Source organism: Triturus cristatus, chromosome 1_1 (genome assembly GCF_964204655.1).
Source record: "Triturus cristatus chromosome 1_1, aTriCri1.1, whole genome shotgun sequence".
In the NCBI taxonomy this organism is placed as follows: domain Eukaryota; kingdom Metazoa; phylum Chordata; class Amphibia; order Caudata; family Salamandridae; genus Triturus; species Triturus cristatus.
This window is the reverse complement of record NC_140579.1, coordinates 482,804,362-482,823,147: the sequence shown is the minus strand read 5'-3', so window position 1 is coordinate 482,823,147 and position 18,786 is coordinate 482,804,362. Positions and strand designations below refer to the sequence as shown.

The following is an 18,786-nucleotide window of genomic DNA, read 5'->3' as shown; positions in this document are numbered from 1 at the left end:
TGGGGGTTTATTCTGTCTAGGATGACCCACCGTATGGTCTTAACCGCGAAATTTAATGCGGAGATTGGCCTGTAACATCATGGCTCTTAACTGTTGCCTTTCTTGAAAACTGAGACAATTATTCAACACCTCCATATCGCTGGGATTTTGTTGCTGGGAGTGGCTTTAAGCACATTGGTAATGAGGGGGACTCATAGCTCAATATTCCTCAGTGGCTCGAATGACTTCAGTGAGCATGTGACGGGTCGGACAACGCAGGAGACGGAAGGGTTGTTTTAACTGTTTTTATTCGTTGTGGCTTGCGTTTGAGTAAGTACAGGTCTATAATAGGGTAGTGGGGGTTCGGTGTTTCTGTCCCTGGGCTCTCTCCTTCCTGCCGTGGTTCTTCCCTTCCGGATTCTTCCCACTTAGCGATGTAGGTGCACGGGTCTCTCTTTTCTCCGGGTCGCCCACGCTCAAAGAAAAGAAGGAAAGACACCAATCCTGAGTACTTGGTTTCCGGTTAGCAGTGCGTAGGGAAAGGGGGCAGGTTGTCCTTAAGTGTGAAGCGGTGCTCAGGGAGGGTAGTGATGGGGTGCAGTCGCTAACACACAATCGATCTAGTGCCCGGATGTTCCCCCTTAATCCGTCCCTCCTTTTCTCTCCCCCCAGCCCCGTACGCGGTCCCGTACCTTGGTGAGCCACGCTCCTCCTTGAACGTGGCTGGGCGGCTCACGGGGTCGTTGGCCTCCTGGCTCTCCGCGCTGGGTTGCCCAACCTCCTCCGAACGTCCTCGGCTCCGTCTGCCTTCCTCCCTCGATCTCGCTCTGATCCGGACGACTCCCGATCTTCTCCGCCTTTGTTTCGCTTTGTTCTCCGCTATTCCTCGATACTCCTCTCCTGCTCCGCTCGTCTCTCTCCTCACACTCTCCGGTGTCCACCCACACTGGACCGTCGGCTTCACTTCCTATATCCGCCTGGTCCTTCACGTCATCGCTGTTGGGGGCGGGGCTCTCGGCACAGGCCTGCCAGTTAAAGCAACAGTCCCCATACTCGTCCATCAAGACGTGTCCTGGTGTTCCCGTAGGTAACCACTCGTTCCGCTGTGAACACAAAGGAGGGGAGAGGGCATCGTTCAGAGTCTCGGCCAGGACACCCCTTCTCTCCGTCCGCTGCACCCCGTGACAGAGCACAAAGGAAATATTCATGGGGAATTGGGGCAGTGATTCGACAGACAACAACCTAATCTCAGAGGGGTAGGAGTAGATGGTTTTAAAATTCCTCATTGTTAATGTTGCTCCCAAGACCGTCTGATGACCGAAGAACTGCTGGGTTCCAATAATAATCTCGCAAAGCCCCCTGGGTTCCCTGGCTCTGCATGGCGCAACTAGGCACTCTTAGCTCTCTGTTAAAACAAGTTTCTATTCTGTATGACCTGGTTATAAACCGATCTGGCAGCCATAATGCTTGGCTGGTCCTGTTGTCTCACATTCAACAGTGCACGGAGCCAAAATTGGCATAACAACACTTTTTATTAAACCATCCCTATTTCCTCTGCCCATTTGGCCTGGAATGGCTCAGCAAGATAGTTCTAACTGATTTCTCTAAGATCAAGAAGACATCCAGAATATCTGTGGATGGAGAGTCACAAGATAACAGGTGGCCCTCCAAGACAATCAGATTTTCCTTTACTAGAATTTGTGTCAGGGTAGAAATATCCAAAGCCCACTATTTGAGTCTTAAGCTCTTGTTTTGCTGAGAAAGGCCAATGGCCCCTGAGGCTCCACTATGGCGAAGGCAGATGTGTAAATTCAAAGCAAGTCGAATTGGTTTGTGATCACTATAACAGGATACTACAACCCCTCCTAAATGGACACAGTGCACCAGCTCATTGAAGATAAATACATAATCAATCGTGGTGTCACGACCCCAGCATACAAAAGTAGGAGGTTGATAATGGGGGCCACCCAACAGTTTGACAAGACTGAGGAGGCTCGAATTGCACAATGCCTTGTGTAACCTCCCTCCCCTCTGGTTTAAAGTGGCTAGGTTGTTATGTTCATGCTCAGGGTCAACCACTGTGGCCTATGTGGGCCTAGCTTTGAATTAAAATCACCCCCTAAAATAACAATAAAACAGCTGCCCAAAGACATGGATTTTAAATGCAGAATGGTTACCACACCAAAAAGGGTTACTAGCTGGCAGCCCGATTCATCCACAGAGTTGTAAAACTTAACTAAGAAATAATTTAAACTTGTTGGGCCAAACATTCCACACAATCTGGATCCCTCTAGGCTCTATAGCTACTGGAATGACTTTTAAGGACAGCGTGGTTCAAACAAAGATCCCAGACCTATCCTTGCTCTATGCCCCTGGAAGGCCACAGCTGGAACACAAAAACTATCAGAACCATGTAAGCTCCTGTAGAAATATCCCAGAGGGACAATATTAATGCCAACACCGTGATGGTTCCTACGATTAATCGTTGGGCACGACTTGGACTTTTGCAATTCACCACAATACAATCTCTATTCAAGTACTCATGAACAGAATGTCCTTAAATTTGTTAATGTCAAAGTCGGACTTGCCGTACAACCAATGACAGTCTTTGTTTTTTAGCTGGAGGGTTGATTGGCCTCTTGAAGAATTTAGATATGGTACACCAGTCAAAATAACTACCAAAGGGCAACAGTCTGGAGGAAGATTAAAACTGTAGTGATCAGGGGAATGTTGCGACTTGACATTAAATCCTTGAGCTGGTTCTCTAAGTAAGTAAGGCTCTATTACTCCACGGCACACCGTCACTTCACTTCCCTTGCTCCAGAGCCCCCTACATTAAAAATGGGGGGTAGGCGAGGGAGGCATATCACCTTGCAGTGGGTCCTGAGCTGAATTCAATAGGTCCAACAGATTAGCATGGAACTTTGATAACTGAGAGGCGCCAGCTTTCAAATAACATAACCTGTCAACAAGCAGATATAAGCTCGCCGTCACCATAAGCTGAAATTTGTTAAAAACATGTTCCCAATCAAGGTTAAATGCAACTTTTAAACCACCAGTGTCAGAGGATGTAAGTGAGATAGTCGGAGGTGAGGTAGGCATACTTTCCATTGTGGCGGTCCGCTGCACTCTAGGCACCCTAGTGGCCCTAGATGTACCTGCTTGCTTAGGTTTCCTTTCCCTCTTGGCTGAGGGGCCATTGTAGATAGACGTGCTGTATATAAGTATTGGTGATTTTGGTTGCAAGACAATAATGTCAGACTGAGGGCTGCGTAATACTCAGGAGGCCTCTTTCCCAGTACTCCTTTGAAACCCAAATGTCCCTGCGCCCACTCACCCAATTCCCCTAGGACAATTTCTTTGTCTATGACCCCCACAGCTCGTGCCAAGAGTGAGTCAATGGTGGTACCAAATACAGTTTTAGAAGCAGAATGTATGTCTCCTTGCAGTTTGCGTTAGAAAGGGCCCTATCAAAACAAAGCAAAACCAAGCCCCAGATGGAAAACACTCACAAAAATCTGATAGGCGATTAGGAAGCCAAGAGCAGGGCTGGATTGGGAAACAAATCCGGCTCTGGCAAAGTCCCCAGCCTCCCCCCTCCGGGGTTTGGGGGTGCGGTGCGTTCGAGCTGTTTACCAGACCGGTTTCGGCCGATTTCGTTACAGCGGCCGAAATTGCAGCTATACTGCAAAAACGGCCCTGTGACAAAATTGGCCCCCAGGGACCCGAAACTGGCCCCAACCCTGGCTGCACACCGGAGGGGGGGGGGGGGGGCGCTCTTGGCCCAGGCCTTGCTCGGGCACATCCTGTGCAGCAGGAAGTGGAAGGTGCTAGTGAACCACGCTGGGGCTGGAACATCAGCAAATGCCCCTCTGCTTACCTCCTTTCCTTGAGTTATGGAACAGCGAGTCCCAGGGCCAAAGTCTCCTGAGGTCAATGTCTCCGATAGCGTCACCTCATAAATCTGTGACCTTCGAAAAAGATATGCTATTTTGACAATGATGTGCCAAAAGAAGTGGAAGAAACAGGAGTTTTTTAAACTGCCAAGAACATCGGAAGAAAGCAAGTGACTTGCCTCGTATAACAAAATGCATGAAAGCCTTTCTTATCATGTTTCAGGAGATTTTCTAAACACACTCTGTCATCTAGAATATGTATTTTCTCTAATATTTCTGCTACAGGGTGATGTGTGCAGTTGTTCAAATTTCCTTTCGCCCCACGTGTCACCCACCTACTTTGATCTTAAAGTACCAATCAAGGCATCAATCAAGCCAGGCCCTGCTAGCACAGCAATAAAAGAAAACCCAATTTACTTCCATCAAATAGATACTTAATAAATACTTCAAATTATAGACAGAATGATAGTCCAAACTATTAATTAAACCGAACTGCTCAAGTATGCAAAATAATTAACTGGATGGACCCATTGATTATGATGAGCTAATCTGATACAATGCAGAGGCAGCAGATGATTACTGCCGAATGACTTCAAGACTACCAGTCAATGAGGTTTAAATGGAATTGAATAGTAAACAAAAAAATTATCAGTGGAATAAACATGCAAAGAGTAGCCGGAACTATCCGACTAACCACGCTGGTGTCCATCACTATGAAAAAAGTGTCAATGTTGAGTGGGATGATACCCAAAATATACTTTTGTCTACAGTATGGGTGACATTTTATGTAGCATAAAAAGGCTCATTTTTGCATACATTTAATATTCAAAATGGTAATTGTGGCTATCAATAATTCCAAACAAAAACAGTGATCTATTTCCTTCTTTCCTAGGTGGTCAAACTATTTATTTTCCAGAAAATCAGCAATTCATGTTTTCAATAGGCCCAGTCAAAGTTTCCATTACGAAAACGTGTTGTTTTATGCTTATTACGCCAAATTACAGAACTTGCCCTAATATGCCACATCACGTAGTTATGAGCCGTTTGCAGCATGCTGATTGCTGAACAGACGATATCAGAACACTTCTCAACCGTGGAGAAACAGAAGCCCTGATCCTCCTTGACCTCTCCGCAACGTTCAACAACGTTTCCCACAACACCCTTCTCAACCATCTCCACAACATAGACATACAGCAAGACACCCTCAAGTGGATCGTCTTCTTCCTTACAGGATGCACACATAGCATGGGACTGCCTCACCTCTGCACGCAAAGACATCATATGCAGCGTACTGCAAGGATCATCTTTCAACCCCACCCTGTTCAACATCTACATGACCTACCCCTTGCAGATGTCATCGGATTACAAGGATTCAACATAATCTCCAACACAAATGACACTCAACTGTTCCTCTTGCTCACCAAGGACCCCTCCAATGGCAAAACCAACTTTTGCAGTGCCATGACCAAAGTAGCCAAATGGATTAGATACAACTGCCTTCAACTCAACTCCGACAAAACTGAAGTTCTGGTCTTCAGGAAAAACACCTCTGCTTATGACCACAGCTGGTGGCCTGCAGTTCTCAGACCTACACCCACATCGACTTCCCATGCACACAACCTTGGCATCATCCTCGAAAGCCAACTGACCATGAAATGATCCCGTTCGTGGTTGGAGACTACAATTTGCTTTTTAATCTGCTCATTTTTAAACAACAGGATTTTACGAGTGCTGCCAAGGGTGGTGTCGCCTGAATTTCAACTGGTGATTGCTACGTGTGGAAAGGAAGCAAACACGGGACTGCGAGGACCAGCAGCCCCGCTATTGGAATCAGCTGTGTCCTCTTCCCGCACTCCCGCCCTGACACTATAAGACTCCTCACGGCCCCCGCTTCGCGGGAGCCGTTCTTGGTTGGAGACTACAATTTGCTTTTTAATCTGCTCATTTTTAAACAGGATTTTACGAGTGCTGCCAAGGGTGGTGTCGCCTGAATTTCAACTGGTGATTGCTACGTGTGGAAAGGAAGCAAACACGGGACTGCGAGGACCAGCAGCCCCGCTATTGGAATCAGCTGTGTCCTCTTCCCGCACTGACACTATAAGACTCCTCACGGCCCCCGCTTCGCGGGCGCGCGCCGGGCGAAGCCCGGGCCAAGGGCGGGCCCGTCTGAGCCCGTCCGAGATCATCAGAGAACGGAACGGGACTCTCTTCTAACACCCACTGACCAATGTTGTTTGTCTGTTTATTGAGGGTAAGCAACAGTCTCTAGTTTGTAATTTGGTAAGACATCTGTGGACAGAGGTCGCTATTTTATATCAAGTAAAGGACAAAATGGCCAAAAGGGATGGACCTATTATGCAACCAACTGGGGGCGCATTAATGGGTACTTTAGATAACTTTTTGGTGCGAGTACAGTCAGTGCTTGCCAAAGATATTGAACTAACCGAAAAGAGACTATCCCTAGATATCCTATGCGACAAGAGGTCCTCTCTGGGAAATATGGCTAGTGTAAGATCACCACCGTGTCGACAGCCTATCAGGTCGGATTCTCTGGGCTCAATATCTTCTCTGGTAGAGGAGCAATACGGTGAAATAATGATATGCTCCCCATCTTTGACTGAGACACCGGACGAAATTGTCGATATTACGAACATTGATAATGTGGCCTTAAAGACTAAGTCTTTGTCAAATATCAAGACTCGCTCAGCCAGTAATGTAAAAGCGGTTCCTGTCCAGCAACAATCAGCCCCTACCTTGAAAAAAACCCGTAGGGGAAACCAAAAGATTGCCGCTAGCAAGAATGCTAAGTCTGGTTCAGCCCCTGCCCCCGTGTTAAGGAAGAACATAGCTCCATGCCCTAAATCTTTAATCACTGAAACAAGGGCAAATCAAACACCATCTCTGGGGCAAATACTTACGGAAGACTCCGATACACCATCATTTGGGAGTAAACTGGAAAGTATTGTAAAAAATGTATGTGACCCGATTTATGAAAGGTTGGGCTCCATAGAAAGCAGGCTTGTATGTATGGAATTATCACTTGCCTCGGCCCAACCTCGGGGGAGTAGACAGGGTCTGGGCACGCAAAAAGTGCGTCCTAGTGTACCAGGTCATTGCACAGAGACTAACTCTACCACCAATAACTTAACAACTGGTACTGCGAGAGATAACCTCCCCATACCCCAGGAACCCCAACCCACTCCAGCTGGTAAGAATAGGGTAAGAGCTGAAGATCTTCCCCCACGTGTAGGAACAAATAGTTTTGGGGCAGGTAGTGTTAGAACTGATAAGCAGCCCCCACCTGTCCAACCTTTAATGCAGGTCCCATCAGGTTTAATTGATTTACACTTACCCCCTGAAGCAGCCCCTTATGTGGTGATCTTAACAGGGGTTCCTTCTTTGGCGAATGGAGCAAGGGAATCTTACTGGGACCTAAAGAACAAATGTACATTTTGGCTAAATGTTAAGCGACCATTGCCGGCCTATATGTGTGCTGAAATTATGTATGCCAGAAGAGTAAACTGGGTGGGCAGGAGACCAAAATCGTTAAAGGGGGATTGCATTGTCATTAATTTTAGAGACAGACGCTGTGTGGAATACATCTGCTCTTGACCCCAGAATGATCCTTCATCCCAAATAAGCACAATGTCACTGTCTCATTTCTATGCACCCATATCTTCGCCCTTAGGTGGGATTATACGTGGAGGTCCCTTGACAAATGGTAGTACCCTCGAGGACATCAGATCTATTAACAGATTCGATGTGCTTTCAGGGCTAGCGGATTGTGACTGACTGATTGATGGCAGAGGATACCCCAATCGCGAAATGTCATATGTAGCTCCAGTGGATATCCAAGAAAAGTCATATGCAGCCTTAGCGATAGACGAGGGTTTAAGGCAAGGAGAACAGCTTAGTACAAATGGCGAAAGAGTTGTTTATATGCCTTTTGCCCAAACAAATATCATTGGGGCCAGGGAACGAGACCAACAAGCTGCGTATCAAAACGAAACCTTAAGCATTGAGGGTACCCCACGTTTTCCATCAGGTGTAGCTCTCTCCCCTTCATCAAACCTTGGGAGAATTGTAGGGGGAACTCTCTTTGCAGGGCATGTATCGTTCTTATCTTGGAATGTGGCGGGCATGGGATCTAAACTATTTTCTCCAGTTTGGGCAGATTTCATCAGTAAGCATGATATCTGTCTTTTTCAGGAGACATGGTCACCTGAGCCTGTATATATGTTGGGTTATTTGAATTTTTTTGTTCCAGCGGAAAAAAGGCCTAAGGGTCGGCCAGTAGGAGGTTTGGTCATTTGGATAAAACAAAGTTTGGAGTGTAATGTCCAGCCTATTCTGATCCAGGACAATGATACTTTGGGTATAAGGTTGACTTGCCCGCTAAACTTTAAAATCGACATATATAATGTATACGCAAGGGGCTTATCAGGTGGAAAAAAATCTGAGGTGGTATCCGCATTAAACATCCTGGTCGAATCCAGCCCTGATGATGTGCTTCCACTGATTGCTGGAGATTTTAACACGACCTTTGAGCCACTAGGGCCTCAAGACATGTTCTTAACAGAGGAAGAGGACTTAAGATGGGGCGTTCCACAGCTCGAGACAAAGACAATTAGTAAGTGGACTGAGGCAGCTCTGTATCTGAAAGCGTTTTGTCTGGGCAACCAATTGAGGGCGGCCAATGGCAGAACCGTATCAGATAGGACATGTAGCAAAACGTTCGACAATGGTATCAGGGCAAGCAATATAGATTACCTCCTGGTCCATCTGAGGATGTGGTATACCCTTGTTGATATGGAGGTTAAGACACGGGTTGAAAGCGACCACAACCCATTAGTCGCTATTTTTAATTTTGGGTTGGGAGACAGCAGGGACCGAGATTCTGAAATGATAGGCCCAGCTGCCGCTCTAACAAACGATGAACGCCACCTTAAGTGGCATAAAGTAGTAGAGCACCCTGATCTTATAGATGGCATTGAGACATACGTCGAAGAGGCGTTGACTCTAATGATGGCAGCAGGCACCAAATGCCAACCTTTAGCAGAATGTGAGAATATACATGGAAATCTATTCGCTAAACTCAAATCCTGTTTTTGTAGGCCTTTCTCAGCAAATCAAACCCCTAGAAGCAAACAGGAGGATTGGTATAACACCTCCTGCAAACATGCTCGTAGAGCTTTGGGACTTGCACTTAAAACAAAAGATTCAAGAAAGATTAAAATAACTCGCAATATCTATAGAAAGGCCCAATGGAAAGCAAAAAAGGAATGGGACGAGTGCGAGTGGCAAGACCTAAAAGCAGCATGCATAGACAAAAACCAGAAAAAGTTCTGGAATATTTTTAAATGGAAAAAGGGTGAAATCACCGATAGTCCCCATAATCATGTTCCCCAGAGTGCCTGGGTCGAATTTTTTAAGCCACAATATTCAAAAGGTGCTGAGGATGTCAGTACGATCCACCAGGAGAGGTTGTCTTACAATAGCCTGTGTTTAGTGTCGAGGAGGTTGACATTGCGCTTGATATGGTTACTCCGGGACGTGCACCCGGCATGGATAGCATCCCGGCCGATGTATTCCTGCACGATAGACAACGATGGTGTCAATATATTACCTATCTAGCCAATGCCATAGCTCAGGGAATGGCAATTCCCCATTCCTGGAAAGGTGCAGAAATTGTCCCGATTTACAAAAAAGGGGACAAATCACTGGCTAGTAATTATAGGCCCATTAGCTTGATCGATGCTATGCAAAAAATTATGGGACAGCTGGTCTTGGGCAAGATCAAGATCTGGATGGAGGCTAGCAATGTCTTAAGTCCCTTACAGGCGGGATTTCGCCCAAAAACCAGCACTATTGATCAGGTTTTCAGGTTCATTGTCCTCTATTGGAGGACAGTGGTCTTAGAAAAAGGGGTTCTGTATGCTGTGTTCGTCGATCTGCGGGCGGCCTTTGACCTGGTTCCACGCAGCAAACTGTGGCAAGTTCTGGAGGGGCTGGGGATGGCGCCGGAGTTGTTGGCACTGGTCGTCCGCTTGCATGAGGACAACTTTGCCAGGGTCGGGTGGGGTCGGCAGGGTGAGGTAACGGAGTGCTTCCCTGTGGAGCGGGGAGTCCGGCAGGGTTGTGTTTTGGCACCGACCCTGTTCTCACTCTTCGTGAACGGGGTAGCCGAGTTCCTCTCCCGGGTCCCCTCGGACACCCCGGCTATGGTTGGTACTCTAATCCCAGTCCTCATGTTCGCGGACGACACGTTGTTGATCTCCAAAACTCCGAGTGGCCTGCAGCTTACCCTCCGACGCTTTGAAGAGTTCTGCTTGCTGCGTGGCCTGGAAATAAATGTCTCCAAGACCAAGTTCATGGTTCTGAACGGTCCTAACACATGCAGATCTTATAAACCCTTTAATGGCGTAATTACCATGAATGGATCGCCCTTGGAACAGGTCGATGCATTCACCTATTTAGGAGTCACGCTGCAGAAGAACTTGTACTGGAAAAGTCAGTTAGATCTGTCTATTTTGAAGTTTCAACAAGAGACAGGCTCCCTTTTAAAAAGATTTAAAACCTCGCAAACACAACCAATAGGCCCTCTCCTTGAAATTTACATGATGAAGATTCGTAGTTCATCTTTATATGGATCAGAGTTATGGGGGTACGGCAACAATCCAAGTCGCTTGAACACTATGGAGAGCGAGTTTATTCGGAAAATTGTTGGTGTGCCTCAAAGCACCCCCTTGTTACCTCTTTACTGGGACCTTGGTTTGAAAACCCTACAAGACAGTGCTAATTTGCGGCCATTGCTGTATTGGCGTAGGGTTTAGTCAACCGAGGAGCTCAAACTTTACGCCTTGGGCCTAAAAGAAATAATGGAGAAAGACATCTTCCGTAAAATAGATTGGCTGAGGTGTATCAAATCATTACTTCATAGACTAGGATGGAGCAATTTATGGGATGACCCCCCAAAAAGCGGTCTTCCCTTCAAAAGAAACTGTGAAAGCTAAGTATTGGGAATTGATCGCTATGGAATCAGCTTCCAAGGGGAGCACATCCCAATTAACAGCTAGATTCTTAGAAATAAAGGCCTATCCTAGACAGGAATTATTTTGGGGGTTGATCGAAACACCAACTGATCGTAAACTCTACTTTCAGTTTAGGATAGGTACCCTCCCTATCTGTACATTTACTTCTAAATGGGCCAAAGGGTCCGTGGACAAATGTCCTAAATGTAGGGATACGTCCGAATCCTTAAACCATTTTGTGTTCTTTTGTCCCCTTTATGTATTACCCGTCTGTCGGCTTATAGGCACCAGAAAGCACGAGGAGGGATTAAGAATTTTGTGTACAGATTCGAGCCCGATATTTGCAATTGCAATGGCAAAATATATCAAGTGGGCTTGGATAATACGGTCCAGACAGCTCGTTATGAAAGTACACAATGAATAGGCACCCAATTGTAGTCATGTATTTAACTATTTATTTATCTACCCATCTCCAGACCAGGATATTTTGTTGCCTTGGTAGGCTAGTGTAGAGGAGGATCAAACATTCTCGTTTAAATATGAAAGGTCTTTAATCACCTGGAGGCACAGGTTGTAACACTGTTTATTAAAAATGAAGATTAGTGCAACACATGGCGTTTAAGTAAATTAACCATGCTGGTAAATAGGTTTTGTTTTGACTTATATGATGTAAATGGCTGATGTATGACACTTTTATGACTTAATTGTCGAAATAACGTTTTTTGAATTGAATTGAAATGACAAATCAATGCAATTGTCTCCTCCTGCTTATACACACTCTGCAGAATCTTCAGATGGATCCCAACCAACACCAGAAAGACTGTCATGCAGGCCATCGTCACCAACTGCCTCGACTATGGCAACGCCCTCTACGCCAGCATCTTCACTGACTCCTCGGAAGACACCAGACCATACAGAATGCTGCAGCCAGACTCATCCTGGACCTCCCCAAATGTACCCACATCTGCCCCTACCTGCGAGACCTCCACTGGCTCCCAATCCAGAAAAGGTACCAGTTTAAATTCTCACATCAATAACAGACTGAAATTCCACCAACCCTCCAGACACCTGTGCTTCTCTGAACTCATGCTTGTACATAACACCAGTATCCGTCTCAGCCGCAGTGGTGGCTGCCCCTTCTCCTGCATCGCTGGTAAGACTTGAAATAAATTTCCCCCCAGCTACATAAACCCCCCTTGCTGCCAGACTTCATAAAGTTACTCAAGACCTGGCTCTTCAACGGAGACATAGCGCCCAGATACTTTGGCTTTGATGTTGTTTTAGTATTTGTGGCTGCAGACATCACTGGAGAACCTTAGTCCAACTAAATTACAGCAAAATCAGTTCTAGTCACAGTAACTGTGTTGACAGTCAAAAAGGCAAAAAAGACATGCCTTGTATGCATAACTAACTGGGTTGGACCAGGGACTGATTCTCTGAGGAGTGATAACCTGGCTGTTTAACAACAGGCATTTGGTTATTGATAATACAGGTTTGTTGAACCAGGTCGAGTATGCAATGGTTGTTTTAGAATTATCCCGTAGGCAAAGTCTATGCACAGACCAGCAAACATAATAACGTGTTGTGGAGATCCTTAGATGATAGCATTACCCTATGCAGTCTTGGAATTTCTAACATAAAAGAAAACAGGAAAGTTGGCCTTGGGGGTCATCCTCAAGCAACAACTACCTAATGTGGTCTAAGACGGGGTCTATGAAAACTGAAGCAATTGGAATAATTGTGAATCACATTAATGACGCACCGTGTCGAATATGCACTTACAAATGATTACTTTCTGCATTAGCTTAACATTTAGGTGAATTCACACTTTATTCGCTCTCTGGCTAGATTCCACATGATAAAAAATAAGTCACATGTGAGTTTCCCATGCATACATGAACCACACTTTTTTTTAGATATGTTATATGTTATTTTGCAGATTTATATAGAGCGAACTCGACCCGAAGGTATTGGAGCGCTTTACATGAGCACCGGTTACTTACACATTCAGGCACAGGGAGATTAAGTGATTTGCCCAGAATCACAGGATATGGACGCGACCCTGAGGCTCGAACCCTGGTTTCCAGCACCAAAGTCGGCAGTCTAGCCGACGGACCACATCCTCTCCTTTCAGCAATGTATGGGTAGAACAGTGAATTAAACAAACACGGAGCGGCTATTAAGATGGGGTACCACAATAGGGTACAAATTCCACAGTAAGAGAAGGGACGACAGAATAGAGAGCAGGTTTTATCATATTAGGAAAGTGAGCGTTGGCAAAAAAAGGACAGGGACGTCAAGTGGGTGGGGACAGGGGAAAGATGCATTGGATGCTGATGCATGTAATGATGTTTAGAAAGGAGAATGCAACTTGCTAGGTGGAAAGATATTGGGTTGTTTGAAAGGCTTTTTCCTCAAGGAATCATTTAACATGTATGGTATATGCCAGTGGTTCCCAAACTTTTTTGACCCGCAGCTTACAGTGCTAGCTAGCACCACCCTGCATGCAGGCCCCATTGCCAAAGTGTTTCTGAGCTTGAAGAATATTTGCATGCAGTTCCATTTCTACCCATGTCATATGTGCTGACACACCTGTCTCAGCAGGGTGACTCACGTTTTTTTAAACCACATACAGCTTTATTTTTGCTGTCTCCTCCCTCAAATTGCCCCCAAGTCAATGCAAGTAAAATAAATTCCTCCAATTTATTTTTTTTAAGTTCCTCTTTCTTGCCTCCAAATATTGCCATAATGCCTTATATCTTGTTTTACTTCGCTGTGCTCAAGGAGAGAGCAGGCCTGTCTGGAAATATGTGTGTACTGAAAGAAATGCATACTGGAAGTACCTATGATTCAAGAACAAATGTGAATACTTAGTGTGTTTAATAGACAGGACAACTGTACTTTCCTGATAACTTGCATTGGTGTAAAATGCATTTGGAAAAAACAAAACTATTAAATGCATTCAAGTGCTTGGTGTGCGGCTAGGTTTGACAGCTCCCCAGGAAGCCACGGCGCACAGTTTGGGAACCACTGGTATATGCCCTTAAAAGCCACAATTTGGGCCAGTCTCTGTTTCACAACCCCCATGTCTCCATCACATGGCCAGCAGTCACAGGTGGAACCTGGAGAAGAGGAACCTCCCACATGCTGCATCACACACCACCTGCATTACCATACAGTCTACCATGTGGAAGCAGTGGGATGTAGAAAATAAATAGAGTTCAGAGATGGATACTAAACAAAAGTCAGAGGAAGGGTTGTTTTAACTGTTTTTATTCGTTGTGGCTTGCGTTTGAGTAAGTACAGGTCTATAATAGGGTAGTGGGGGTTCGGTGTTTCTGTCCCTGGGCTCTCTCCTTCCTGCCGTGGTTGTTCCCTTCCGGATTCTTCCCACTTAGCGATGTAGGTGCACGGGTCTCTCTTTTCTCCGGGTCGCCCACGCTCAAAGAAAAGAAGGAAAGACACCAATCCTGAGTACTTGGTTTCCGGTTAGCAGTGCGTAGGGAAAGGGGGCAGGTTGTCCTTAAGTGTGAAGCGGTGCTCAGGGAGGGTAGTGATGGGGTGCAGTCGCTAACACACAATCGATCTAGTGCCCGGATGTTCCCCCTTAATCCGTCCCTCCTTTTCTCTCCCCCCAGCCCCGTACGCGGTCCCGTACCTTGGTGAGCCACGCTCCTCCTTGAACGTGGCTGGGCGGCTCACGGGGTCGTTGGCCTCCTGGCTCTCCGCGCTGGGTTGCCCAACCTCCTCCGAACGTCCTCGGCTCCGTCTGCCTTCCTCCCTCGATCTCGCTCTGATCCGGACGACTCCCGATCTTCTCCGCCTTTGTTTCGCTTTGTTCTCCGCTATTCCTCGATACTCCTCTCCTGCTCCGCTCGTCTCTCTCCTCACACTCTCCGGTGTCCACCCACACTGGACCGTCGGCTTCACTTCCTATATCCGCCTGGTCCTTCACGTCATCGCTGTTGGGGGCGGGGCTCTCGGCACAGGCCTGCCAGTTAAAGCAACAGTCCCCATACTCGTCCATCAAGACGTGTCCCGGTGTTCCCGTAGGTAACCACTCGTTCCGCTGTGAACACAAAGGAGGGGAGAGGGCATCGTTCAGAGTCTCGGCCAGGACACCCCTTCTCTCCGTCCGCTGCACCCCGTGACAGAGCACAAAGGAAATATTCATGGGGAATTGGGGCAGTGATTCGACAGACAACAACCTAATCTCAGAGGGGTAGGAGTAGATGGTTTTAAAATTCCTCATTGTTAATGTTGCTCCCAAGACCGTCTGATGACCGAAGAACTGCTGGGTTCCAATAATAATCTCGCAAAGCCCCCTGGGTTCCCTGGCTCTGCATGGCGCAACTAGGCACTCTTAGCTCTCTGTTAAAACAAGTTTCTATTCTGTATGACCTGGTTATAAACCGATCTGGCAGCCATAATGCTTGGCTGGTCCTGTTGTCTCACATTCAACAGTGCACGGAGCCAAAATTGGCATAACAACACTTTTTATTAAACCATCCCTATTTCCTCTGCCCATTTGGCCTGGAATGGCTCAGCAAGATAGTTCTAACTGATTTCTCTAAGATCAAGAAGACATCCAGAATATCTGTGGATGGAGAGTCACAAGATAACAGGTGGCCCTCCAAGACAATCAGATTTTCCTTTACTAGAATTTGTGTCAGGGTAGAAATATCCAAAGCCCACTATTTGAGTCTTAAGCTCTTGTTTTGCTGAGAAAGGCCAATGGCCCCTGAGGCTCCACTATGGCGAAGGCAGATGTGTAAATTCAAAGCAAGTCGAATTGGTTTGTGATCACTATAACAGGATACTACAACCCCTCCTAAATGGACACAGTGCACCAGCTCATTGAAGATAAATACATAATCAATCGTGGTGTCACGACCCCAGCATACAAAAGTAGGAGGTTGATAATGGGGGCCACCCAACAGTTTGACAAGACTGAGGAGGCTCGAATTGCACAATGCCTTGTGTAACCTCCCTCCCCTCTGGTTTAAAGTGGCTAGGTTGTTATGTTCATGCTCAGGGTCAACCACTGTGGCCTATGTGGGCCTAGCTTTGAATTAAAATCACCCCCTAAAATAACAATAAAACAGCTGCCCAAAGACATGGATTTTAAATGCAGAATGGTTACCACACCAAAAAGGGTTACTAGCTGGCAGCCCGATTCATCCACAGAGTTGTAAAACTTAACTAAGAAATAATTTAAACTTGTTGGGCCAAACATTCCACACAATCTGGATCCCTCTAGGCTCTATAGCTACTGGAATGACTTTTAAGGACAGCGTGGTTCAAACAAAGATCCCAGACCTATCCTTGCTCTATGCCCCTGGAAGGCCACAGCTGGAACACAAAAACTATCAGAACCATGTAAGCTCCTGTAGAAATATCCCAGAGGGACAATATTAATGCCAACACCGTGATGGTTCCTACGATTAATCGTTGGGCACGACTTGGACTTTTGCAATTCACCACAATACAATCTCTATTCAAGTACTCATGAACAGAATGTCCTTAAATTTGTTAATGTCAAAGTCGGACTTGCCGTACAACCAATGACAGTCTTTGTTTTTTAGCTGGAGGGTTGATTGGCCTCTTGAAGAATTTAGATATGGTACACCAGTCAAAATAACTACCAAAGGGCAACAGTCTGGAGGAAGATTAAAACTGTAGTGATCAGGGGAATGTTGCGACTTGACATTAAATCCTTGAGCTGGTTCTCTAAGTAAGTAAGGCTCTATTACTCCACGGCACACCGTCACTTCACTTCCCTTGCTCCAGAGCCCCCTACATTAAAAATGGGGGGTAGGCGAGGGAGGCATATCACCTTGCAGTGGGTCCTGAGCTGAATTCAATAGGTCCAACAGATTAGCATGGAACTTTGATAACTGAGAGGCGCCAGCTTTCAAATAACATAACCTGTCAACAAGCAGATATAAGCTCGCCGTCACCATAAGCTGAAATTTGTTAAAAACATGTTCCCAATCAAGGTTAAATGCAACTTTTAAACCACCAGTGTCAGAGGATGTAAGTGAGATAGTCGGAGGTGAGGTAGGCATACTTTCCATTGTGGCGGTCCGCTGCACTCTAGGCACCCTAGTGGCCCTAGATGTACCTGCTTGCTTAGGTTTCCTTTCCCTCTTGGCTGAGGGGCCATTGTAGATAGACGTGCTGTATATAAGTATTGGTGATTTTGGTTGCAAGACAATAATGTCAGACTGAGGGCTGCGTAATACTCAGGAGGCCTCTTTCCCAGTACTCCTTTGAAACCCAAATGTCCCTGCGCCCACTCACCCAATTCCCCTAGGACAATTTCTTTGTCTATGACCCCCACAGCTCGTGCCAAGAGTGAGTCAATGGTGGTACCAAATACAGTTTTAGAAGCAGAATGTATGTCTCCTTGCAGTTTGCGTTAGAAAGGGCCCTATCAAAACAAAGCAAAACCAAGCCCCAGATGGAAAACACTCACAAAAATCTGATAGGCGATTAGGAAGCCAAGAGCAGGGCTGGATTGGGAAACAAATCCGGCTCTGGCAAAGTCCCCAGCCTCCCCCCTCCGGGGTTTGGGGGTGCGGTGCGTTCGAGCTGTTTACCAGACCGGTTTCGGCCGATTTCGTTACAGCGGCCGAAATTGCAGCTATACTGCAAAAACGGCCCTGTGACAAAATTGGCCCCCAGGGACCCGAAACTGGCCCCAACCCTGGCTGCACACCGGAGGGGGGGGGGGGGCGCTCTTGGCCCAGGCCTTGCTCGGGCACATCCTGTGCAGCAGGAAGTGGAAGGTGCTAGTGAACCACGCTGGGGCTGGAACATCAGCAAATGCCCCTCTGCTTACCTCCTTTCCTTGAGTTATGGAACAGCGAGTCCCAGGGCCAAAGTCTCCTGAGGTCAATGTCTCCGATAGCGTCACCTCATAAATCTGTGACCTTCGAAAAAGATATGCTATTTTGACAATGATGTGCCAAAAGAAGTGGAAGAAACAGGAGTTTTTTAAACTGCCAAGAACATCGGAAGAAAGCAAGTGACTTGCCTCGTATAACAAAATGCATGAAAGCCTTTCTTATCATGTTTCAGGAGATTTTCTAAACACACTCTGTCATCTAGAATATGTATTTTCTCTAATATTTCTGCTACAGGGTGATGTGTGCAGTTGTTCAAATTTCCTTTCGCCCCACGTGTCACCCACCTACTTTGATCTTAAAGTACCAATCAAGGCATCAATCAAGCCAGGCCCTGCTAGCACAGCAATAAAAGAAAACCCAATTTACTTCCATCAAATAGATACTTAATAAATACTTCAAATTATAGACAGAATGATAGTCCAAACTATTAATTAAACCGAACTGCTCAAGTATGCAAAATAATTAACTGGATGGACCCATTGATTATGATGAGCTAATCTGATACAATGCAGAGGCAGCAGATGATTACTGCCGAATGACTTCAAGACTACCAGTCAATGAGGTTTAAATGGAATTGAATAGTAAACAAAAAAATTATCAGTGGAATAAACATGCAAAGAGTAGCCGGAACTATCCGACTAACCACGCTGGTGTCCATCACTATGAAAAAAGTGTCAATGTTGAGTGGGATGATACCCAAAATATACTTTTGTCTACAGTATGGGTGACATTTTATGTAGCATAAAAAGGCTCATTTTTGCATACATTTAATATTCAAAATGGTAATTGTGGCTATCAATAATTCCAAACAAAAACAGTGATCTATTTCCTTCTTTCCTAGGTGGTCAAACTATTTATTTTCCAGAAAATCAGCAATTCATGTTTTCAATAGGCCCAGTCAAAGTTTCCATTACGAAAACGTGTTGTTTTATGCTTATTACGCCAAATTACAGAACTTGCCCTAATATG

At 45.9% G+C, this 18,786-nt stretch overlaps 1 protein-coding gene across 3 annotated transcripts in view; it reads right to left on the bottom strand.

Moving 5' to 3' along the window:
* Positions 1-287: 287 nt before the first annotated feature.
* Positions 288-18,786, bottom strand: part of LOC146870450 (uncharacterized) — a 30,148-nt gene continuing 11,649 nt past the window's right edge. For 2 of the 3 annotated variants that reach the window (XM_085641378.1, XM_085641362.1), the window contains 2 exons: positions 14,565-14,975; positions 288-1,082 (listed from right to left, as the gene is read on the bottom strand). In XM_085641378.1, coding sequence (XP_085497504.1) covers positions 621-1,082; positions 14,565-14,933 — 831 coding nt within the window. In that variant the 5' untranslated portion in view covers positions 14,934-14,975 and the 3' untranslated portion in view covers positions 288-620. Of the gene's footprint in view, positions 1,083-14,564; positions 14,976-17,750; positions 17,842-18,786 lie in introns of all 3 variants that reach the window. The other variant, XM_085641371.1, reaches the window with a different exon arrangement.